Here is a 25943-nt window from a genome sequence, read left to right as displayed (position 1 = left end):
AAAACAAAGAATCTAGTCTGATCCCGTCACTTTACATGTCAGCTATAAACTCGGCTGAGCAGATACAGCATTCATGACTCCATTCAGGAGGATTAGTACAAAACGGCATCAAAGTAGAAATTTATCATGTCTAAATGAGCAGAGATGACAACCTGAGCTGCAGCCACACGCAGACACTAACACACACACACACATCTTTGTGAAACGCATGGAAAGAAATGAAACCACTGTAGTTGGAGTTGTGAAAACTCATAGAAGACGGAAAATTGGCCAGCATGTTTAAAAAAAAAAAACGCCAGGAATTTTAAACATACCAATGACAAGAAATCTGTTTGGAGGAGTCAAGGCGATGCTTTTAAACTGCAGTGTAGTAAGCCTCGCATGATGGTCGCAACATCATGATATGGGCCTCATGAGCCGACAGTGGTACAGATAAACCTGTTTGGTGAAAATAAACAGGGAAGAGGCACGTGTCCAGATTCTTTAATTAACCTGAAATCAACAGGAAATTGAAACTTGGACAAAAACACACATCAGAACTGGCTATGGAACAGAAAAACCAGGCCATCATCAAACTTCTGGAAAGGACCCAACCTAACCCATTCAACCTAATTCAAAATGTTCATGCTGAGAAATCAACCAATTTAAATTAGTTTGAGATAAAAGATCCATATATAAGAAAGAAGCTTTCAGGTGTCTATTAAAAAAAAAGTGGTTTTCTGCATGTTTATGTACCTGTATGCATTTACTGAAGTTTATTAATCATTCCATGCTGAAACTGAGAGGTTCAGTTTATCATTAAAAGCCTGTAGTTAATATGACCTTTGAGTCCAAGGTGAGTGAAAGAAAACCTCTGAGATGATCACACCACCGGGTTATTTTAGACCTGGTTGGTTTATTAGAACTTTAATAGAAACAAAACAACTACAGCATGACTGACATTTCTGAGTTGGTGCAGTGGTGCATCTATTTGGCTTGAAAAACACAAACGTTAAGGCTCTCGTCAACATGCACCAACATACTGACAGGTAAAGATTTTACGGATAAACATTAAGGCATCTGGTTGAAGAGAAGACGACCATTTTTATTGATTTATTTTTTTTAAATAAATGGCTTCATGTTTGTGTCGCTGTATGATAACCCTGCTGCTTGGATCTCTATTTGAGGAAGACTGGTGATGGAAATCAGAAAATGTTTCATCCTACAGTCATGTGGTCAGAAAACAGGGCCGACAGTAACGAGCACCCAGCTGGTCCCTTAAACGCCGCAGCGAGGCGCAGAGACGAGCTCACGCAGCCAGACGCTGAGCGGCCAGCTCCTCCGCGTCGTCTCTGTTCTCGTTGATCTCTGCCAGCGTGCAGACGAAGCGCGTCCACTCGTCGTTTCGCGGAACTGCAATTTGCTGAAAGGAGGGGCACAGAAGAGTTACTCCAGGCTGCGGGCGAACGCCGATAATGGCTAAATAACACAGACCCGAACTGCTCAGAGCCGTTCATTAAACGATCCTTTAAATACATCTCATTAGGCTGAAGTGAATATTTTAAATAATTAATCACTCATTTGTGCAACAGAGCTCAGGGTTGCTACACAGTTTGCATGTCAAATCTCTTACTTCTCCAAAGCGAAATGTCCAGAGTTGTCATTATTTATAGTTTCTTTTTAAAGGTAAACTTTACTCTGAGCTCAGGACATATTCAGATTGTGTAGAAACTGCAAAAAAAAAAACCCAGAAAGATGTAGGGATGGACAAATGGAAAGATGGATGGATGAAAACGAGGACAAAAACAAACGGGATATGGAATCACTTTCATTCCCTTTTTTAAGTTTTCATACCAATCATGTGGCTCACGCCGAATCAGCAGTCATGCTTGCTCACCTCTTTAACCTCATAAACCAGAACGCGTCCATCGGAGTCTCCCACTGCGATCTCTCTCCCGGTATGAGCCCATCTGACCCTGTTGAGGGCCGGGCTCCCCTCCACCACAACGCTAGCAGTGGGGACCTGAAACAACAACAGCAGCCGTGCAAGAATATCAATCAGAGGAGGAACGGCGCTCTGCGTACAACACTGCTGCCGCTGCTGAATGTGGGAGCCAGCAGAGGAAGGAGTCGGAGGAGGAACCGGACCTCGGTGTCGTTGTTCAGGTTCCACAGGTCCAGGTGGCCGACGCCGTCCACGCATGCAAAGAGAGCCGGGTGAGTGGGAGACCACATGACGTCATACACGTAGTCGGAGTTGTCTTCAAATGAGTAGAGCGGCTTGTTATTCTGCACAGGAGAAAACACATGGGAGCACTCATTCTGATGAAAGTAAAACATAACTGGAGTTTTTTCACACACTGGCTGCTCAGAAACAAGAAAATAAATCTTATTCTGATCATTTGCGACCCGACTGTTACTACGACGACGATACTTAGACAGGAAGTTAGAAATGACACAATATTCACTTACACATCACACACTGCTCTCTCTTCTGCCTGGACAATTTCTTGAAAACTTCAAAATAATGCAAGCAAGTTTAAAAGGTTACAAAAAAAAAAAAAAAACGCTTTATATCTATATTTTCTCTTTATTACATTTGTTTAAATTGATCATTAAACCCGAGCTTCCAGAAATGACAAGACAACACTGTATTGTTTAACATATTGTTTTACAGTATATATTTATTTAGACTTCAGATGTAGGTCAACTACCATATTAAAAATGATTCAAATAAAAGGAAAGTTTTTGAAAATGTTTTATTTCATTTATAATTTTTTTTTAAGTGGAAAAAATTAATTTGGAAACTGGATTGGGCTTGAAAAAGCAGAGATTTTATTGTTAAGCCCTAAATGCACCTCTATGTATCTCCATCCATTTCCCCAGCTTCATTGTTTCTGCTGAAAAGAAAAGAGAAGCGTCTTTGTAGCATGATGCTGCCACCGCCATATTTCACTGTGGGAATGAACTTCTACAACGCATTTGTAAAACTCAATGCCCAAAGGTCCAAATTCTGCCTGCCATAATGTTTTTCTGTGGCACTCTCAACTCCAACATAAATTGTGTGTCCAAATATTATTTTATTAATCAAATTACATCTATTTTTATCTGTACTCCGCCTGATTACATCAATGTGAAGAAATGTTCGATATTATTTAACTTTAGTTGGTACTCATTAAATGCAAAGACAGCTATTAGTCACATTTTTAACAGTTTAATGGGTGTCATCAGTACATTGTGGTGCAACCGGCCCTTTAAAGACATTCATAATCTTGATGTGGCTCAAAATGAAAATGAGTTTGACACAAAAGATGGAATTGTATTGAGAATAAAATTCACCCAGGTGGAATTTATTTCCTGTTTAGGCAACTGGTTGCACTGCTAACATGGTAAAAAGGGAGATTAAGTGAAACTGGTTTGTTTTGTACAAAGATGCAGAATAAAATCCCAATAAAACACATTGAAGTCTCTTTCCCACATGAGAAAATTAGAAAAAGAAGTTGCGCCAAAACTCACAACCACTGCGGTTTAAGAAACCCCTCATATCTCCTCCGTTCGCCTTTTAGCAGTCTTACCTTGGTGCTCCACAGTTTGACGGTCCAGTCGAAGGACGAGGTGACAAACAGGTGGGAGAAGTCCAGCGGTCCTGCAGCTGTGTGGCAGTGGATCCCGGTGATGGGGCCGTGGTGGCCCTCAAACATCTCGCTGATCCCCGCTTTGCTGTGGAGGAGCGCACAGATCCGAATGAGCGTGATAACGAGCAACAGATGTGAAGAAGTGACCCTCGGATTAGATACGCATGCTCACACTGCGCCGAAGCTTTCAGAGCAACAAAACCCTAGAAAGGTTCACAGTCGGGTCCGCTGCTGCTGCTGCTGCTCGCGACTATTTAAGCGTTTCATTAAGCATGAAGGGACTCGACGGGTGCAGACGGACCTCTCCTGGACACGCTCACGGTAATCATTTACTTAGATCATGTAATTAGCAGCAGGGAGGCAGAAAGTGCCCGCATCCCTTCAACCACATGTTGCAGAGCTGTTATCCAACTGAGGCTCTGATAATTAATGTAGAGGGGTAAATACTCAGCATGAGTGATGCTTATGCATTATTAACTGCGATGAGAGTATCACACCATTATAAATGAGGTGGAAAATTATTCCCCCCAATTACAGAGGTGATTCTGCTGTGCAGAACCTCGCGGCGATGCCCTCTCTGGATGCACTGCGGAGGTGGCTGACACGCCACCGAGCGGCTGCGCTGATTCAAGCCACATTTCGACACTCGGGGAGGGCAGCTGCGGACTCACAGACGGGAACATTGTGGGATGAACTGCAGTTTTAATTCTCTCTGGGACAACGGACTGTAAACAAACTGTCTGGAGCGCAGAAACACGCCGAGAGGGGAAAAAATGATTTGTTTCCCCTGCATGTGTGCCCTGTTTATATTGAATGACCTTTGCAAACATAAACTGACAAGCGGAAAAGAAAAACAGGATGACTGGGCAGGAGTGAAACCTCAAACAGCAGGAGATCAAGTGCTGGATTTGGGCTGTGCTGGGAAGCGAGTGGGCTTTATTTATTTGACACCCAGTCCTAGGTGGGCTTAACAGGTTGCCTCAGCTTCCTGCAGGAGTTTTGAGGAAGGAAAAAAAAAAGAAAAAAAAAAGAGGTTGCCGGGGGGCTGCGGTCACACCTTCCATGACGACACGACATGTAGACGGAGCCGTCCTCGCTGCCCACCACAAAGTTGTTGACGTCTCCGAGAGGGAAGGACATGGAGGTGACGGCGACGGCTTTGGACTGCTTGAAGACGAGCTCCATGCTGTCCTGTGGAGGGAAAACGTGGAACAACGTCCGTTACGGATATTGCGTTTGTTGCCAAGAGCAACCTATTAAACTCAAAGCGTAGTTCAATCGTGCGAACCCAGTACTTTGGCAGGACAAGTGGTCCAAAACTACTTCCTTCAAAGTGAAGAACGAGTGAACTTGAATGTTGAAATAAATCGGAAGTGACATTCAGCATGAATGAGACTCGGAGTAACATGTTTTACTCTCCAGCGAACAGAAAGAGAAGTTGTGGAAGGTGATGTCAATTTTCTGCGCTGTATCAGAATTGTAGCTTGTCGTTTTAGCAATGGCAGCGGAGGAAGTGAAGGAAGCTGTTCGGTCCGTGTTGGCCAAGCTCCCAATTATTGAATTAACATAAACAGCCACCTCGTTCGGATCAGCGCTTCTCTGTCCGGACAGAGGACTGAGTTTTTCTCACCTGCGGCTGGGAGAGCATATCCAGGCTCCAGGAGCAGATCTTGCCGTCCGTTGAGATGCTGATCAGGTTGTGGGCGTTCTGCGTGCCGACTATGTTCACACAATACACCGGGTGCTGCGAACGCAGTGAAGGTGAATTTATTTTCTGCTACTATGTTGAAGATAAATCCAGTTAATCCACCCGCGTGGGGCGTCCGCAGTACCGTGTGTGCTGCTGCTGAGAGCGGAGTCCTCTGCACAGGGGTCCTCTTATTGCTCCTGTTGTCCCACAAAACGATCTGGCCAGAGTACGTCCCTCCAACGATGACATTCGGGTGAAACTTTGCAAACGCTGCAGACATCACGGCCGACTGCAAGACCAAAGACAAAAAGGTCAAACAGTGAGACCTCGGATGATTGTCAAACAAATGAAACATTTCAAGTGAACCTTTGAGGGAAAACTTGACTCATGGTTTGCATCTCATTAACTGTGGGAGAAAATTAGGTGAATCTTTTTTTTTTTTTTTTTAGTGTTGCAATGCAACATAGTAAAGCTGATGCTTCGAGCTGAGAAAAGGTTGACAGAAACCGCCTCCGAGAACCAAACTGAACTGGTTTATGTACGTTTGGCTTCCAGGAGCCAAACGTTCTGTGAATCTTCTAAAAGCACTAATGAGTGTTATTTCTTTAGGCTGTTCTTCATATTTTGCCTTCTTTTTCACTCATTTTGGTCACACTGAATTTTATTAAACCAATTAAAATGAACCACATAATTTTTTTCTATTTCTTCAAACATCACTTTAAGACGGGCCAAGTGCTGCGGACGACTGTCAGACTGCACAAATCACCAAAATGTTCAGGTGGAGAGACAGAAGAGAAAATCTGAGAAAAAGCAAAGTCTAAAGATGAACTTGGTATGGCCTTCAGAAAGTCTGAATATATTACTTTTTTTTTTATTTTTTTTTATTTCCATTTTCTTCATAGTTTGAAGTTTTATTTTGGGTATTTAAAATCAATGGTAACTCCAGTGTTAAGTGTTCAGTCCAAAATTAAAGTCCTTAAGAGGGCAAACTTGCATTATGCCATTTCCAAAGTATGACTTAAAAACGATCTCAAAACAACAATATTACCATTTATCACAGTTACTTCTTGGACAATTCCAGTAAAAATTGTTATTGTGACAGACCCATAATATTTTAAAATGTTTCAGATCACCAAACTGAGTGAAGTCAAAAATGCATTTATTAAAGTAATTGCTCCCTAATCCCAATAACTGGTCAAGCAGTAGTGATAACTGGCAATGGACTGCATTGCTATGGAGGAACTATGGCCCACTCCTCTCTGAGCCTGAATTGTTTTAAAATCAGTCACAGTGGAGTGGAGAGGAGCATAAACAACCTGTTTAAGGTCACTCCACATCAGGGGTCAACACCTCCAGTTCTTAAAGGGCCGGTGTCCTACAACTTTTAAATGTGCCCCTGGCCCAGCACACCTGAATTAAATGACTAAATTACTTCCTGAGTGTGCAGTCAAGTTCTCCAAAATCCTGATAATAACCCGATTATTTCATTGAAGTGTGTTGAAGCGGAGATGCAGTTAAAAGTCGCGGGACAGCAGTTCTTGAAGATGGAAGTTGAAGACCCCTGCTTCACAGGATCTAAATCCATTTCAAGTCTGAACTCAACTTTGCTTCTTGAGTCACTCAGAGGTCGGATATTCAATGTTAGAAAGCAGGGTTCATGTTTCCTTTGTTTTCAGCCAGTCGTCCTGGTCTTGAAACAGCAAAGCAGCTGCAGATAATCACACTGTGTTCTTTTTCTGAAATGCTGTGTTAGTTTAATGAGTGTGTAACCTTCCACAAATTTTTTTTTATCTCTGTACGTAGAATATTTTTCCAAAAGTCTTTGGGATCATAAAGATATTTTTGTATTCATTTTGATGCATGGTGGTTTTGACCTTGATGGACATCGCCTTTCAGTTCAATTTAGATTTATTCAAGTCCCAAATGGGCAATTAATGTTACAACAATTACATAATCAATCTCTTTACTGAGTTATGAATGGCTTGCTAACATCTCAAATCCTTTGAAATCATTTTATTTCTCATCTGCTATTGAATTTCTTCCATGAAGTCTTGCTTTTTGACATGTTCTATCCTACTTCACGTCAGAAAATCTATTTAAATGACTTCTTCCATTTCATTTTTTTCCAACTTCAGTGGAAAGTCAAGGTACAACACCCAATGCTCCCATTAAAATGAAACTACTAAAAGTACAGCAGTTGAGCTTCAAGCAGCATGTTTCACGCCGTCACACTCCAGCTGGAGTTGCAAGGCTCACAAACAAACTACTGCTGAACGTCCCCAGATCCAGACTGCAATCTGAAGAGACAGAGTTCCTGCTTAAAACCCGATTTTAATTCTAGGACTTCTTGATTTTTTTATTTTATTTGGTACTTTATTTTATTAGTTGCATTTTAGCAGAACTTTATTACTTTTATTTATCCCATCTTTGAAAATTATGGCAAAAATTAGCTTGAGTTATTAAACACAGAGAAGAGTGGGGGGGAATATTTTGTATTTTTAAAAACCACCCTGAATTTAAAGAATCTGTATATTTGCTGCTATGTATGAAAAGCAAAATGAACGTGAAAGGTGTCATCATTTTTAATGTAGTAACATTACTTTAACAGCAAAAGGAATAATTATTGCTTTTCTTTTCTAATTAAAAGCTAATAAATCATGTTTTAAATTTCTGTTTTTGAATTTGCATGTCAAATTGAAATTGCTGCGACATTTTACTTCACGTTTATCTTACTGACCCCATGATTAGAGACAGGTAACTCATCACCTGCCTCATATTCTTCCAGAATATTAATAACCAGTGTGTTCTTTTCTGATTATGCTTCATATTAAAATGAAAAGATTACATTTTTGTCCCGGAAAACAAAAATGAAACCAGATTTGTATATCCACCCGTGTTGACAAACTAACTTTCTAATAGAATCCGTGTTTGTTTGGACTGCAGTGAAGGTGTTACAAACACTCTGACCGCTTCAGCTACAACCACCTTTTAATCAAATAATCATCGAGGGGGGAAAAAAATGCGACAAAAAAGTAGAGAAAAAGAAAAAAAAACAACAATCAACTTTTGAGCCAACTTGGAAGCACAAAGCAAACTGCATTCACACTTCTGTTCAGTTTTATTCATCTCAGCAGCGAGCCTTCGATTACATCCGCTCTGAAGGCAACATGTGGTTCTACTCAGCTCGTCTTGGCGAAGGAGCCTCGGGGCAGCATTAATATAAAGCTGAGCAGAGCCATGGCGCTCAACGGCTCTCCCAGCTCGCTCTGTCTGAACACAGAGCCCTTGTTTAGATGTAATAAAGTCATAATATTAGCAGACCATATATTTGATTTTACCAGAAGAACATTTCAAAATGAAGAAAAAAAAGCTTCTAGTTATCGACCACTGACATGACCAGTTTAGTTGTGTGGCTGCAAAATAGACCCAGTCGTTTGCTCAGTTGATTCAATCATTTAACGCTGGCTTGTTAAAAGATAAAGTATTTCATTATTCATAAAACTGATAGCAAAGTATAAGTTCACACAATCTTTAAATTCCTCATTTTAGTTTTTTGCTATTTTTTGTGAAGGAGTTTTTATAAAACTACAACTGAAGTCTCCTAATTTTAATTTCTTGTTATTGATATTTAAGGCATGATTTTATTGTAAAAAAAAAAAAAAAAAGAAAATTGTAGCCTGACCCCAATATTCTGTCATAGCCATTGATCTGAATTCAAGATCCAAATAATAAAATCTGTAAAACATGCTTGTCAAACAAGATGGCGAGTTGACATCACTCTGAACTATGGAAATAAAACAAGATGATGGATATTATTTATTTTTTCAACAAATTAAATTTTCAAAAGCCAAAACGTCTATGATGAAAAATAGACGTCTATGATGAAAGTGACTCTTGTTTAATTACATAATTGTGGCATAATATTAGCAGCTATATTTGATTTTACCAGAAGAACATTTCAATAATAATATCCTCTATTCCTTTTATTATTTCATAAAAACGTGATTACTCCAGGAACAGTTAAAAAAAAATAAAAATCAATAAAAAACTTTGTTTCAAAATGGTGATAAAACTGCATTCAAAATCGAAAAGGAAACAGCATCTAAATATACAAACACGTTATGGATGTTTGCAGGATGCTGCTGAGGTTTTTCAGGTGTTAATGTTGCTCTGGTCTAGAAATACAGTGAACAAAGAGGTGGTGCTCAGTCACTGTCAAAATCCTTTGCAGAATCAGGACTGAAATGACCTTAGACACCAGAGGAAATAAATCATTACAGCCGGCGGACTCGGCTACAATGTGTACGGGACTAAACTTGGTTTTCCTGAGGGAGTTTTGGCTGAAAGGGAAATGTTGTCAAAATGAAGCAAGGTAACCATGAAACATGATCAAAGCCCTTTAAAAAGCCAATTAGAAACCATTACATTCACTTTTTCCTTCAATTAGTGTTTTTATTTTTTAGAAAAAAAGGAGTTTGATTCTACAAATGCTTAATGGCGCTTTGAGGGATGTGTTAAAATGGTGCAACTGTCAGAGAAAATCACCTGTGGAGACCAGTCCAGACAGGTGACGACCCGATTTTTGGACCAGCGCTCGTCCATAAACTGCCTGTTCAGTGAAAGCTTCGCTCCCGCCTGGATTTCCCTGGAGAGGAAATAACATCAATCAATAAAAAGTAATACTTCAAATAAACAATTACGGCTTTTGAATTAAGCACCATTACCCTTCCTTATCCTCCAGGTCACGACCGCTGTAGTCAAAGAAGATGTCCACATGCTCGGAGAGCGCTCGCTCGATAACGCGAGTGCTCTGGTCGAAGAAGTTAGCAAACTCCTCGGAGTGGAGGATCTGGAGTTTTTCCTCCTCGGTCAGCTCATGCGGCGGGGCTTGAGAAAGAAACAGAAACTTACTGTTGTGGAGATGTGGAAAGTAAAGAATTGTAAAAGTTAAAAAAAGAAATCTAAAACCTTTCCATTTTTGTTAAGCCAAAACCACAAGGGTAATGAATTTTATTGGGATTCTATGTGGGAGACCTGTACAAAGAGGAAGGACAATAACTCTTAATTTTTTTTCTAAAATTGAAATTTCTGAAAAGTTTCAGATGAGTTGCAGTTGCAAGGCTTACTGGCAACATTGTTGCCTGTTCTTTGTAACATTATAGCTTAAGTCAGTCAGACAGATTGGAAGAAAATCTGAGAAAAGGAATTGTTTTTTGTTTTTTTTCACAGGTTCTCTTTGATTTCAATCACATTGTGTGAATCACACTGTGATACTGCCACAACCATGTGTCACTGTGTGGATTACTACAAAGACTTTTGATTTTTTTCCCCCCCCAACATTTTTGTCTCAACTGACCAGGGTAACCACATGGCTTAAGGCAAAACACAAGCTGGATTTTTTTTATGGCGTTATTATAAGTATGACAATTTCACACTTAGATAATAGTTACTCTGTTGCCAGATATTTCCATCTCAGTTTTAGATCTCTGCAGATCCAGATTAATAGTAGTTCCTCTTTGCTGCTTCTCTAATTAATGTTCTGCATGCCCGGCTTTGTGATGCTGGTTGTTTTCTAATGTTCTCTACCAAACCTCTGAGGTCAGAATTACAGTTCTAAAGGCAGTCGATTTTATTTAAGGTAAAGGGGTCTGGATTCAAAAGCACTTTGTAATGGTCTAGTTGAAGGTGTATGAATGTCTTCGGGAGGCATCTATGTGATGCTCTGTAAAAATCCCAACAACTCCAATTGAAATTTTAGTACAGTTAGGATTAGTAGTAGTGAATTACCTTCTTCTTCTTCTTTCTGGTCCAGGTTCTCAGTTTGATCCTCGACTACTGGTTGAGCAATTGGAGCAATTTCTTCCTCCTCTTCTTCCTCTGTTGATCAAAAAGTTATAAAAACTCAGATCACAGATTAAACAAATCTCTACAAACTTTATTTTCTGATGTGTAAAACAAACCCTAAAAGGTTATATCCTTGTGATTACCCGTTTTTGTCAGATTTCTATATTACAATAGCATTTAAAAATCAAAATAAAGTGGAAAACTTTATCAAGAGGAACTATTACGCCTCCAAACGGATGCTTCATGCAGCTTGGCTGTTTTATTTCACACCTTCATTATTTTCGCTTTCAATAAAAGCTCCACCCAGCGATTACGTGTGCAGCAATAGAGGGATTTTGTATCTCTGCCTTGCATTTGTTTGGTTTGTCAGCACTATGTTGCTTTTCAAAGAGGAACCTGCTCCTTCATAGAAGCGAAGTTTGTATTAAAGGGACACGGCGCAGCGGGTGTCTTGTTGTCATAGGGACCCCTGTCTTTCCCCAACTGTTAATGAGACACAATCCATTCAAAGGGAGTCTGGCTGTCAGTGTAGCCGTTTCCTCTGTGTCCCAGTTGCAGGTTGCCCCCTTATAGGCCACGGGGCAGAGGGTGAGGAGCAGCTGCTTCGGCCCATCCTTTTGGATTTGACCAGATGACGGCATGGTGCAAAAGCAGATGGGGATGCAGGGATTGTCTTGCGCACTTCAGAGGTGGCATGGGGATGGCACAGAGGTTTTCCGCATGGCCGCCTCCAGACAAGCCTCCCCCTGAACGGCAAGCCTGCGCAATTACCGTCCTAGCAGGAGGTCCTGCAGCTCCTATTCAGGCTCCGAGAATGTACAACAAAATACAGGCCACACCAGCTGGCAAACTGCACACAGGTTTCACCTCAAAGAAGACTAACGTGATTCTTCCCAAGACATCTTCTCGAGGTGGTATTAAACGTAAAATGAAAGGAGAAAAGACGCAATTCAAACTGGGGAGGGGGACGTTCTTGCTTTGTTTCCAAAAGCGCTTGCAGTTAATCTAAGATCACCACACCACAAGCAAGAGTTTCTCTCCCAGTGAGATAATCTAAATGATAATGTCATCCGTCACTTTGTCCATAAAGTGATTTATCCCTTTCCTCAGACGGAGGGTTGAGGGACGAAGGTTATTGGGAGCGCTGATGAGTTTACAGAATCGGGTTGATGACACGAGCCATTTCGATGTGCAGCCATACCCTACTCCCAACAGGAGAAGGTTAAAATCTTTCCTTTCAAGGGCCTCAATCAGGCTTAAAGGAAAACAGTAATCACTGTCTTTCAGCTAGTCCCGGCCGCGCTCGTCAGCCCTTTCCCTGGCGAGGCAGCCGGAGCAATCAACCTGCCAGGCATTAGGAGCGGACAGACAATCTGAAAATAAAGGGTATAATGCACCTGCCAGCCAAAATGGCCATTTGGAGAAAAGCTAGTGATCCTGGTGACCCCGCTGGGGGGCTGTGTGCACGTGCGGGTGGGGAGTAGAAGCAGCAAGGGTGGGTGGGTTGCATTTAGCAGAATTCACCCGGATCACCAATGTCCCATACACTGACACCTCTTTCAAAGCAAAGTCCAATTATGGCTTTTGTACCACTTAAGAAATAAAAAGCTTTTTGGGGTGGGGCAGGATAGGACAGGGAGTGGAGGGGTGGAAAGAGCAGCGGCAAGTCCAAGTCAACAGACAATACATTAATGCAAACATGGCAAAGAATGAACAAGTATTAAACAACTGCTGTACATAGCTGGAGAAGTCAGCCAGGCTTCGCCTTCAGCATCGCACTTTAAGAACTCAAAGATTAGGGTGTGCAGATCAAAATTTTGAGGTTAAATTTTAGTCTTTGGCTTTTTTAAAGCTTTGATTTACTGATACAGATTTTAGAATGACATAAGCAACAATAGGAATGGCACTGAAAGGATTTTCTCTAGTCCAGTCATGACGTCTTTATTTAGTCATGATTTTATTCATATTAAGAGCAGAGGCCAAGTATTTCTAATGTGACATTAATAACTGATAATAACATTCAGTGAAGCTATTGTAGCTACCATTCTAAAACAGTAGACTGCGTGCATTCCTCGAGAAACCAAACCTCAACCTTTGCTTTAGGATGTCCAGAGAGCAGTTTTAAATTCGCCAGACATCATAACATTTGTTGAAAAATAAGAAAAAAAAGAGCAAGGGGTTACAAACCACAGCCGCCAACACGTAGCCAAAATCTGCACATTTTTGAGAGCCCCTTAAAAATGCCCTAAACTGCCTGTATTACTAAATGAAACCCAAATACATCCTTAATTCACATAGTTGGGACTACCGCAAAAGATAATGTCTACAGTCTTTCTTATTTCCGCTGTTGGGGGAGCAGCAAATCAGCGCTAAGAAAAATAAATGGCACTCTTGGATAGGATGTTTTGCAAATGCTAGCCAGTAGCATGTCAAGTAGCATTGCATCTAGGTGTTTTAGCAGTCAACACTGCAAATTTTCCAACCAAATATTTTGGATATGATCTACTGAAAAATCCACAAATAGGTGAATTTTCTACAAAAATTTTGAGTCACGGTCTAGAAAATCTGTGAATAGATTTCTCCGCAAATACTCCATTTAGTCTCTTATCTGATGAAAGTCCAGCTCTCTTGCAGCCTCAATTCACCACAATAAGTCTCCATATGTCTTTCAAATAAAGCTACTTTTTAAATAGCTGTGATCCCTCTACCTTCATTTAAAGCTAAGCAAAGAGTTGTGTTGCTATTGCAACCTGGTAGAGCTTAGCTTAGTGTGATCAAGGATTAAAAACAAGATCTGATTTGAGTTTTCAACCAGCCAGCATATCACTGGTCTGGGACGATCAAGCTGAAAATCCTGTTTCCAGGCATTAGCTGATATTCCTCTATTAAACACCACTAACAAACCCACAGAAAACCAGTAGTCTAATACCACAAACATATAATAGTACTACCATTGTTCATCTTAAAAGTAAAGTGGCTCTAACATAAGAGTATTACCTAAACCTTGTAAATAGCAAACGACAGTATTGGTTGAAGGAAAAAAGTTAACCTCCGGGAGACTCGCATGTCAAAATCAAAAAGGGCGCACATTAATAAAAATCATACAATGAGAAAATTTTAAAAAAGGAAAACATCAAATTTTCTCCCTGAAATGATCAGCTACTCTACGACAGATATTCAAGCACTACTAATCATCATGCGCATAAAAGCTGACCACAATTCCAAGTGGCACTTGAAGCAAGCAGGCCTTTAAGGACTTTATGATTAAAAGTTTTGACCTACCTCTAAATTCAAAGTGATTAAAACAATCACATTCAATTAAATATGAGATCTACTGAACCGCTCGGCGTACTTGTGTTCCTGACGAGTCTTTTGAAATGCGGTGCTGAACCAACCAAACCACCCTCCACCCTCCCCACAGCGTCCAACAATATCTTAATCCATAATTACAGCCTTTTATTGAAGAGAGCAGATTGAGTCAGTCTGGGAATACTGCAGAATTGACACGTTCACCAGTTTAGTAGATTAACACAACACTTCCTTTACTACAAACTAAACACGTATGGAGAGACATCAATGGATTGGAAATAGAAATTAGGAAACAAACAGAGCCAATGTAATTGTTGAACAACTCTTGTCATCACAACTCTTCACAAGTTTCAGTGTTGCAGACACTAAATATTTCAGAAGTAAGCATCAAGGGCAGTCGAAGTTTAGCCAATATACTGAATGTATATTTTTTGCATGCAGAGCATGAATGTATGACATTTGAATAAATGTCAAATATTGCATCAAAGCAACCCTTTGCAAGAATGACAAAGGAGAATCATGAGTTGATATGCTGTACAACTAACGGAAAGTGTGCTGTTTACATTGCTGCAATGAAAAGTGTTCATTCAGTTAACTTTGCAGTCAGGATTTGTATTGAATTTAATAAACCAATTCTTTTAAATTCATTGCTTAACACTAATAGTTTTCTCTTCTTAGTGTTTTATGAATTTAAAGGTCAGTTTTATCGCTCTGAAAGCAAAATATTCTTCTACAGGCTTCTTTTTTTAAACTCAAACTTTTCTGATAGGAGTTAGTCATATGGTCTTGTACCGCCACTGCGTACTAGTAAAACTAATCAGGTGTCTCACAAATAGCACTGTTGAAAAAATCCAAAGAACTGAAGCCCAACAAAGTACTGATGCACCAGTTATCCTCTGTTCATCCTCCAATTTTCAGTCTGACCGAATTTCTTGACCAGTGACGAGATGATGAACCACAAAATATGTGATTCTTATTTTTTAACAACTAGGGGAATATTTTGTGCTATCAGCACATCTTGGCAGCAAATGACATTCCAGGTCAGCACTCCATTATGTCTATATTTAATAAACCAACTTTTTATATAAATATTACAGGAACCACAAAAGAGGTTACTTAAGAAAAAACAACAAAAAAACAGTTTTTCTAAGGTCTGTCTGGTGCTCACTTAGCTGCCAAGTCATCTTTAAACTATGACTTTAATGTTTTTTCATCGTGTTGTTATTTGATATGATTTTATTAACAGTAAGATGACAATTTAATCCAAAACATGATATTGTAAATGTAAAAACTATTTTTTCCCAAAATGATAATGAAAACACCTGCAAACTATTTAACATTGGGTCAAGAAAAACAAAAAAGCGATACGATAAAGAAAGATAATTTATTGGTTTTGAGTATGGTTTTATTATTTTCTTAATATAGTTAGGACAAAAATTATTTGTGAACACTGGCAGAATCAGGTTTAACACTGGTCGTTCAATTTTTTTACCAGCATGTTTCTTCTGAGCAGAGATAATGACATTTTGGAGTGGCCTGGACAGAGTCCAGACTTGAGTCTGTGGAGGGATTTAAAGATGAGGGTGATGGCAAGGAGGCCTTCCAATCTCAAAGACTTGGTGCTTCATCACCAAATTGTTAAAATATATATTATTGTGGAAATATCTTTGCTTGATATAATTACAATCACATTTTTGTTGAATATTTAAATTCAAGTAAAACCATTTTTTAGATTATTCAAATATTTTGTTAATTATACCTTACATCTGTGGTGATTATAAAAACAATCAGATGCCTTCTGGTTTGTAATATCAAATAATGGAGCATCAGAACAATTTAGGTCTCATAAAGTATTACATTTTTGTATTATGGCTACAAATACTTTCTTCTACACATAAAAATAAGATAAAGACGACAAGATTTCAAGTTCACTAGAACATCAAGGATTGCTTGGTAGCTCCATTTTGCAGCATCAGCAGAAGCTTCTCAGAAAAAAAAAAGAACAAACAAAAAAATTAGATAGCATTCTCCTTGATTGCTTGATTGTTCTCCCTTATAGGTGTGAACGTAGCTGGTGATCTCGAATCTTCAACTCGTTTTTCTGGGATGTCAGGAACACACCGTGGGAACCCTCAACCTACAGCAGCCAGGGCGCGATAGCCGCTCCCTCTAATGCCACCGCCTGCTGACCTTGAGAGTGCGGCGCCGCTGCCTCCTTTCCACAACACGATAAATGACTCAATCAGAAAGCAGGCCAGACGCCACCCCACGCATCACAAATGTGGCAAACGGGAGCAAGATGGGGCGGCATCGCCGTCTCATCGGGCGCTAGAAGTGATGGTGTGAAAACGCACAATGTCACTGAGTGCGTTTTGTTATGTGCCTGTTCGGTGAAGGGAGAAGACAGGGGAAGCGAAGGAGTTGATGAAATGATTACATAGTGGCAGAGAGGGGAAGGGGGGGGCTCTGTGTTGAACAGCTGGCAGAGAGCATCGTTGTTTAACACAGTTTTACTATACCCAGTGGAGGCCGGAGAAATAAGGAGCAAAAAAAGATGCTCTTCATCCTTCACTAGTTTGGTTTTGTAGTATGCCCCCACAATCCCCTTCCAAAACAAGAGAAAAATCTGACCTTACACACTCTGCATGTCATCTCTGAATTTTCTACACATCAGTACACTGTTTAAAATCCAAACCAAGCTTTCATGGACGCTGAAGACGTGTGTTAACTGGTGCAAACGGAGGTGAGTTAAAAGACAAATTCATCCAGTAGCTTAAAGTGAAGGCTCAAAACCAAAATCCTCATCAGGATGTCAGACAAGCCCATTATTCACCATCTGTCGTTGCAAAAAATAATAATAATAAAAAAATCATCCAAGAACAAGCAGCTCAACTGGGAATATTGAATATTTAATACAACATGTGTTCAACATGTGGATTTCGGCACAAATATTCTGTTTGTCCACCCACATGAAAGCTTTGGAGCAGCAATTACATACATATCAACACGCTTCAGAGGCAATAAGCAGCTGAACGCACAACGCTTCATATCTTCCGCTCCAATCGCATTTCTCCTTCCTGTCACTGGTTTCTCATCCTGCTCGCTAATTACACCAAAGCCGAGCTGGTGGTGGGGTTCAGAGGAGCAGAGCCTGTCTGAACTGAGTCTCTGCTCTGACTTCTTGTGTTTCCTACATCTCATTTTTCCATCACTTTCATCTCGGGGCTTTGTAAAGCTTTTCCACACGTCACTCACTTCCCTCTTTTCCCCAAATGTTCCCGTTGCAGGCCCCTCCAACCTCAAGAAATAATACATATCTTAAAGAAACAACACTTTGTAACCTTATTAGTCTGGACATAATGAATGAGTGGAGATGAGCGGAGAAATCAGCTTGTGGCCAGAACTAGATGATTTTTAGCTCGACCTGTAACTTGCAAATGCAAAATTCTTTTTGTTATTTCCTGCACCGCTGCAGATGACATAACAAAGGTCTACTAGGTCATGGTAACAACAACACTCTTCAGTGTGGAAGTTGTTACAGTAGTAAGAAGACACACAGGTAATTATTTTCAGTGGTGTTGGATTGTTTAAGTGAAATCAGAGAAGCAGTGGGATCCAGGAAGCTTTCTGAAAGACTAAATGTCTGCGTTTAATTCAAGCTGAGAGAGAGAGCAAGATTTTTAGCAGATATCAGTTTAAAAAGCAAATAACATTTCAGTTTTAGCATCCTAATTTAGCATTTAGGATGCTAAAAATAGCATTCTTTTCACATCTACTCTGTAATAATTTTCTTAATTTCAAAACAATAGTAAAACCAGGTTTTTCAGTAACTGAGCTCTCTTACATAGTGTGACATCACCTCTGCTCCTAATAGGGTCACATGATTTAAAAAAAAAGTCAAATAGCTTCAATATTATTGAATACTAGATCTAACTCACATTATTCTCACTCTTCTTTCCTTTCCACTGTGAACCTACAACTCCCTGTGAGCTTTAGCATCTTAAGCCTATGAACTATAACAGGTCTGGGTATAAAAGACAGTTTGCACTTTGTCCGACTTTCCGACTACATTTAGTAGGCTACATTGTTTCATTTACACCCTGATGGTTAGTATATATTTGAAGAGAATGTGAAATAATCATTTTAATATTACTGTTTGCAACATTGCAAACACAAATGATTGCTTGGGTGCAACATTTAGTAGGATAGTATATGTTCTGAGCAAGGCTTTTACACGCTGTATATCAGTATGTACAGATTGTACTGATACGAATAATAGGCAATAGCTTATATATCACGCAATATGCACTTACACTGGCCTATTGAATGGCCTTTAACTACCCTTAATGCCCACAGCTGACGTGTATCTTTAACTGCTGAGACATTAAAGCTCACTGAGTGGCAGGGAAATTACAGAATGGTAAAGAAAGAAAAGTGTCAGCAAATGTGGGTTAATTGTAATTAATATAGTTATCGCAGTTTTCAAACATAGTGTTGCAATTAAATATTTCCCTGATACCATGCAGTCTTACTGATGTTGCATCCAAGAAGTCCTTTTAAAATGCACACTCGGAAACTGCAATGTTGACTGTGGTTTGATATATTGTGCAGCTCTCACTTCTAACAAGATATTTAATGATCGCATAGGCACAACAAAAGAAAACAAAAAACTAATTATATATATATATATATAAATTAATTTAGAGAGAAAGTGGAATCAGCTAAAATTAGTAAAGACAGGGCAAAGTTGCATAAAAAAAAGTAAGGATTTCGGATTTTTTTAAGAAAAACATCTAAAAAAAATTAAATAAATAAAAACAGAAATCACCTTCCTTAGCCTGGGCAGGGGCTGGTGTCTGAGTCTCCTTGGTGTAGGACACCGTTTCACGTGGTGGGAAGTCCACCTGTGTGACTTTGGCCATTCCCAGTTTTGGAGTCACACGCCTATAAAACACAGAACAACTCAAACTCTGCACCACCTAACATTAACCATCCTTAATATATTTTGCAACAATTCTCACCTCACTCAGAGAAACTCTTTAGCTTATCTAAATTAATTGGTTTTTCTTGGTAACATGAAAGAAATGGATTAGTTCACAATTTATTAGCGCTATATAATCTGCTTTTTTTCAACATGCATGACGTCACCGTTTCTCCTGGACTGAATCAACTTAACAAAGACTCTGAAAGCTAAAGTAATCATGCCATAGATTGAGAGAAAGGAAAATGACCAGGAAAGAAGAGAAGAGAGTGTCCAGTACCCCAGCTCAGAATCAGAGTGAAGTTGAAGAGTGGACGGGTCAGAGTCCCAGTGCAGAGTCCTGATTAGTGTCACAGCAACAAGGCAGCATTAGTGACAGACAGACAGACAGACAGACAAGCAAGCACAAGTGAAGAGACCAGATAACGTCAGCATCAGAACATGCTGATTGGAACGATCGAAAGTCTTATCAATTTATACCATTGCATATCCAATGCAGATTTAAATTCCCAGCAAAAAGAAAAAAGCCAGAAATTGAACAATGGATCTGTCCAAACTTTGTCACACCAAAGGCTTTGAGCGTTGTGTAGCCAGAATGGTGGCGGTGGAGAGGGGAGCCCTTTGGGAGAAAACATGACCTCCATGTGTGTAGGAAATGGCCATGCTGGTGAGGGAAATGAGTCAACACGTAGTGGGAACAGCTCACCGGGTCTGATGGGACACTGGGGGAGCTTGAATTTCAGCCCAGGGAAGGGGGCTCTAATTAGGGGTTAAGAAGTCCCCCAGGCGTCACAGCAGCCTGCTGTTTCATTGTTAATTTGGGAGCCTTCTAATTTGGTGGCATATAAATGAAATAAACATGTTGGCATAAATTTGTCATCACTCACTGCAGCAATGGCAGAGCTAATCTAAGTTTAAGCTAAGCTGCAGGACTTACTGGCATCTGTAACCTTTATGTCACAGTAAAACACAGCAACAGGCACATAAAAGCAAAACACACGAGCTGACAACGCGTCTCGGCACATTTACAGCAATATTTACAGCAAAACCCATCTGCAATCTGCAAAAAGGCTGATCACATGTCAAAGCAGGAGAAGAAAAAAAAAAAAGAGGATCATCTTTTATAAGAGACGCAATGAAGCAATAAATATCTAGAAGTAGCTTTAGGTAGGAAATATCTTCCGAAACAGGGAAGCCTGGATGGTCTCCACACTTGTAAATTCCTGCGCTGCGGTTTGGACTCTTGCTGAGGGATTCTTGGGTGTGTTTGTGTACCTGGGTCCCACGGCTCCATCAGAGTCCTGGCTGCCGGTTTCACTAGGAGTTTCCGCTGATTTGGGAGCAGGAGTCGTGGAAGGAGGGGCTACGTTAGAGACGGAGACAGAATATGGTCGGTAAGCTGAATGGTTCACAACTCAACGACAGAAACACATCAACGTGTTGTTGGATATGTTTTACCACTTAAATCTTGGAAGAATGCACTTTATGTGTAGGATCATTTGAATCACTATTAATTCAATTTGCAAAAATTGTTTCTGGATTACAGAAAGCATTCTAGTACCTTTAGAAAGATTCAGCCAATAAAAACCTATGCATATCTAAGCAAACTTAAACACAACCATGCCTGATTTATGTTCCAGCTTCTCCATTGACTTTTTAATGGATCTCTTCTGCCACCTGCTGTTTAAATAGTGAGATTGCTCAGATGTTTTGCACACGGGTGTGGGAAACTTTTACACACACTTTCTTTTAGAAACACTTTTTGTATAAGAATTTTCTCTTAGATCAAGTGTCTGAAACCTGTGGCTTTTAAATGTAAAAGCAAAGGAAGAGGATATTTTTTCGCAGTTCCTTCATGTGGTTTCTGAAACATCACATACAGTTTCCACTACTAATGCAGTAAAAATTTTATTGATTGTTGAGTACTTTTATGAAATTCTACTCAAATCTGTGTGCTTTATTTGTTTAAGTCCCTTACCTTTTGCTTTATTTTTCATAAATATGAGACAACTCGGTTTGTAAAGAAAGTCTATTTTCTCGTATAACAATGAAATAAATCCTACACAACATGTTTGAAACCTGATGAGTACGTTTTTGTTCCAGAGTTTCAAGCAGCTACTTAGTTGCTATAAGCAGTGTAGAACCATCTTTCAATTGTAAAGATTGCTGAATTTGTTTCCAGGTCAAGTTGACATATTTGGGAACAAATAGGTAATTTTCCTTTGGGAATCAATGAAGCACATTTTATTCTATATCCGACAAGTTTTTATAAAATTCCCTTAGTATTATAGAGTGCATTATGTTCATTTTAATACTAAGTATAGGTTTTCTTCAGTTCTGACGGTTGTTGTCTATAGGAATTGTGCATTTAGTAACCATAAAATTGACTACATTTGCATAACTTAGACTGCAAACTACTAGGGGAACAAGGCTGACATAAACTTACACAAAAACAAAGCACCACAATATTAAAATGCAGCTTGCTTTAAGAATTAGTGGGTCTAAGGTTGTAAAAACAATAACCCAAATTAAAGAAATATTCAGTTATTTAGCATTGCTAACACAGTAGATATTCATTGCTATCACAGCCATCTTTATCTTTTTAAAACTTTATAAATTCTCTGCAACTTGTATACACCAACATGCCTTACTGTAAAATTTTATTCTGCAAATTTTGGGCAATACAGAGATAAAAGTAGATATGTTGCAAATGAACAATATGTGCATCTGTCTCAATGTTGCCCAAATTTAAGTTTCTCGACTCAAACTACAGAAGGAACTTGATCAAATGTGCATTTTGACATATTTGTTGAAACTGTCACTATGTCTTGACAGTATCTGTCTCATATGATGTAGGACAAACAGTCTGTGAATAAAAACATCTGCCTTCACCTAATGCTAACGAGATATAACCAATCAGACACAGGAGGAGGGTATTACTGCTATCAATCACAATCCTATGTGGCGTTGTTCATCCCCCTTTCTTTCCGCGTTTGCTCTCTGCATCACTGCAGCTAGCAGAGACTGTTGTGAATACTCAGGCTACTAAGCAAAGCCACCATTGACGGCAAATAAACAGTTTTCCTGTAAAAGTAACTTGTTTCTCCTCTATTAGCACATTTAGCAGCAAGTACATTAGGTTGATTGACAGCGCTAAATTATCCTTCTCGCTATGATGGGTTGTTTTTGGTCGGGAGCGGTGTATTTATTCAGATGGCAACAGTAGCTCAGGGAGAAGGTGGAGGAGCTTGAGCTTCCCACAAATTATTTGTCTTATAGAAAACTGTCACGACATAGTGACAGTTTTAACAAATATGTAAAAAAAATATATATATTTTTACATAATGCATTGTTGATCAGATTATTTTTATCCTTGCCAATTTCAGAAATTTTTATTGGTTTACCATACAACCAAAAGAGCATTATCATTTATAAGACCTAGAAAGAATCTATTTTGAAGGATCCAATGAATTTGCATACCTTAAAAACTTATGATTGCTAAAACTCATATTACTTTATTACTCTTACAGTTAGAGGACAACATCAACCTGGATTTGTCTGTATTTAAAACTAGCTTTAATCTATCTGTGTTGTTTTTAAACAATGTAAAAGTGATCAACAGGCTCAGAAAATCAAATCTTTATTTTTTATAGCGAAAAATGGAAAGAAAAAAAAAAAACCTCCCAAACTTTCAAAACAAGCAGTCATGCACAACACAGTATCGAATTGAGTTTTTCTTTTTTTAAGTAGATTTAAGCAACTGTCTGATCTTTATAAATTATGCAGCTAAACAGTTGTGACTGAATTAGTTTTGATCTATGCAGTTCCATAATGACCAAGACAGCATATAGAAGCAATCCAGCATCACATAAATAAACATACCAACTGCAGCATCTGGTGTTATCCCCATACTTTGCAGAAGAGCGTCAGCTTCTCGTCTTTTTTTCTCCAGGTCGGAGTCATCCTGCTGTTGTGAAACTTCTTTCTGCTGTTGGTCCGCCTGCGAAAAGAGAAACATCAAGCATTCGTGACTATTTCAAGAATCAACATTACATTCAGCTGCTCTTAGACAAAAACGATGCACACAGAGCATCGTGTCTTGTACAGACCCTGCTCTGAAGGAAGACAAAGACTACCTGCCTAATTTAAACTAACAAGGCAAGAAACTCACAGCTCTCAAAGAAAATGGCAACTGCAAAAAGACTGAGATGAAGCTCAGTTACACTAGAAAGCCTGGAGGAAGAATCGTTTTAGAAGACTTGAACATTTCCATATTTGCTTTTCATTTATGTCGTGTACATCAAACTTGGCCAAATATATTTTCCATTTCACTTATGAAACCCAATGTCGGACTATGACAAATTCTTAAGTCAGAAAATTCATACCTTCTTTCGCTCCTCCTCCTTCCTTCTTTTCTCCTCCCGGATTTGTGCCAAACGTAGCTTCTTCCTTTCGAGTTCTGCTTTCAGCTCACTTTTGTCAGACATGATGTCACAGCTGTGGGGGAAAAAAATATATATATATATATATATACGCTAAATTGTTGCATTAGATTTCCAAGAGGGATAAGTCAACAAGACAAGCATCATGGGTGTCCAATACAGTTAGTATGGTCTTTTAAAGCCACACCCCTTCCTGATGATAAGCCTTCCACCTAAAGGAAACTCACCTACGCTTAATGGTTTTCTATGTTTCTTCTGTGGCCAAACCAGTTAAATATTTCTGATTGATTTTTGACAAGAGGGATGTTTTCCCCAACAACAAATAGCTTTCTCAAAACAAAACAGGAATTTTAGTTTGCATTCATTGGCACACATATTTTTCTTAATCAAACTTCATCTATGTCTAGAAATATACACAACTATCCAACAATCTTAGGACAGCCCTTAGCTTAATTATGTTTTCCATAACCTTTGCACTAAATTATTTACAAATATAAGAAACAAAAAAAGAAAATATGTTTCTTTTTTTGAAACATATGTTTGAGTGTGACCAGAAAATATTGCAAATCAAGCTCATCTTGCTAATGCAACTCAATAAGGAGAAAAGATTAGATGCCATTCTTGCACAGCAAAACTTTTTTAGAAGACGCTGTTTGCTTGAGAGGCAGCACTTTCATAGCTTTGCTCTCTAATCTTTTCTAGCACAAGTTACAGCAAAGTGAGAGAATCTGGTAAGATGTGAACCAAGTTTCTGATTATGACAATCCACAACTTTACATTAAGCTACCTTAATCAGCTACTAATCTAAGAGAAAGTAGGAGATATAAACAGGGAAAAATATATTTTTGTAACAAATCACTTTAAAGAACAAGACAAAAAAAACAACAAAAAGCCTGACAAATAAATTATGACTCAGTTGATCATCCACTGCCTCATACTATGAATCATTGATTTTTGGCAACAACATATAATTGACTGTTGGTTTGTTTTAATAAATATAAAAATAAAAATAACTTCGTATTTCCAAAATTATACAAAATAATTAGCGCTGTGTAACTTTTTATTACATTTGGTGTAGGGAGAAAAAAACAGCAAAATCTTCCTCGATGTGCTCACAAATAGTTAACACTCTGCAGTACCTTTTAGACATAAAATATGTCACCGATTTGATTTGTTTAAATAGCAGAAGTCAGTGTGCGTGGATCTCAGCTGTCAGTACTGATAACTTATTTAGTTGTAACACTTAATCTATTATCTATATAATATGCAAGTGGGGGCGGGTGGGATCACAAAATTTTGTAAATACTAAGCCAGTAAAATGTTTTAAAAGATCTGTACGAAAAAGTATAAATAAAAGCAAACCATTAACCACATCTTTCAACAAGATACTTTTTGGTCACTGTCCACTCACTGTCATTAGATTAGGTTAAATGAGCCCCACCCTAAAGCTAACACCAGGTTTCCATAACTTCTTAGTTCAAAACATTGTTTGACTGATTTTACTAACCTATGTAAACGTTAAAGGATGTGATCTAAAACTTGTACAACTTTTAAACTTAAAGCCAATTCATTAAGCGTCGACACTGAATGAAAAAACGGCAACATTCAACCGTTGGCCTCTCTGCTGCTAGCATTAGCCTTCCTTATTTTTCAGAATTTGCCTTGTAGCTACATAATGCCGTCCTTTTTTTAAATCAGCAAACTTTTGTATTTCAGATTACATGTAACGTTTTATTGTATATGTTAATTTAGTTCATGCAACAGAAAATGAGTCAGCTTAACCAACGTAAACCTGAGGCGACTGAGTTAGCTTAGCTGCTAGTCAACCGGTAGAAACGGTGCTGACTAAAAGGCTAATTTAGATGCTAACACTACTATAAAAAAGTGAACTGGTAAATGACTTATCTTATAATCATCTTAATAATAAACCGTAGATTACAAACCTCGAAGTAGACTTCCAACTTGACCACCAAAACAAAACAATTGAGCTGCCAACTCAACTACAGGTGCCGAGAAGGTTCAAAGGAATAATTAACGGTTAAGCGATTCACAACAGGTGCGAA

At 39.0% G+C, this 25943-nt stretch overlaps 1 protein-coding gene across 1 annotated transcript; it reads right to left on the bottom strand.

Annotated features, from left to right (window-relative positions):
- Nucleotides 1–1063: 1063 nt before the first annotated feature.
- dync1i2a (dynein, cytoplasmic 1, intermediate chain 2a) lies at nt 1064–25943 on the bottom strand. The gene is made up of 16 exons (XM_044132604.1): nt 25824–25943; nt 23824–23935; nt 23321–23438; nt 20714–20801; nt 19286–19401; nt 11092–11181; nt 10029–10191; nt 9834–9949; nt 7537–7601; nt 5447–5593; nt 5245–5358; nt 4672–4805; nt 3555–3699; nt 2128–2268; nt 1877–2002; nt 1064–1402 (listed from the first exon to the last, which is right to left on the bottom strand). Exons 2-16 carry the CDS (start codon nt 23923–23925, stop codon nt 1289–1291), a joined length of 1779 nt encoding a protein of 592 aa, XP_043988539.1. The 5' UTR covers nt 23926–23935; nt 25824–25943; the 3' UTR covers nt 1064–1288.

This window comes from Gambusia affinis, linkage group LG11, assembly GCF_019740435.1.
Source record: "Gambusia affinis linkage group LG11, SWU_Gaff_1.0, whole genome shotgun sequence".
Lineage (NCBI taxonomy): Eukaryota > Metazoa > Chordata > Actinopteri > Cyprinodontiformes > Poeciliidae > Gambusia > Gambusia affinis.
The sequence above is the reverse complement of the archived record's forward strand: the minus strand, read 5'-3'. Positions and strand labels throughout refer to the sequence as shown.

Coding starts and splice junctions, on each gene's coding strand:
- dync1i2a (XM_044132604.1), bottom strand. CDS start 23,925: ATGTCTGACAAAAGTGAGCTGAAAGCAGAACTCGAAAGGAAGAAGCTA. Junction 3,700..4,671: donor ATGTCGTGTCGTCATGGAAG/GTGTGACCGCAG, acceptor GCTCCTCCACAG/CAAAGCGGGGATCAGCGAGA. Junction 2,269..3,554: donor TCAAACTGTGGAGCACCAAG/GTAAGACTGCTA, acceptor TCTCCTGTGCAG/AATAACAAGCCGCTCTACTC.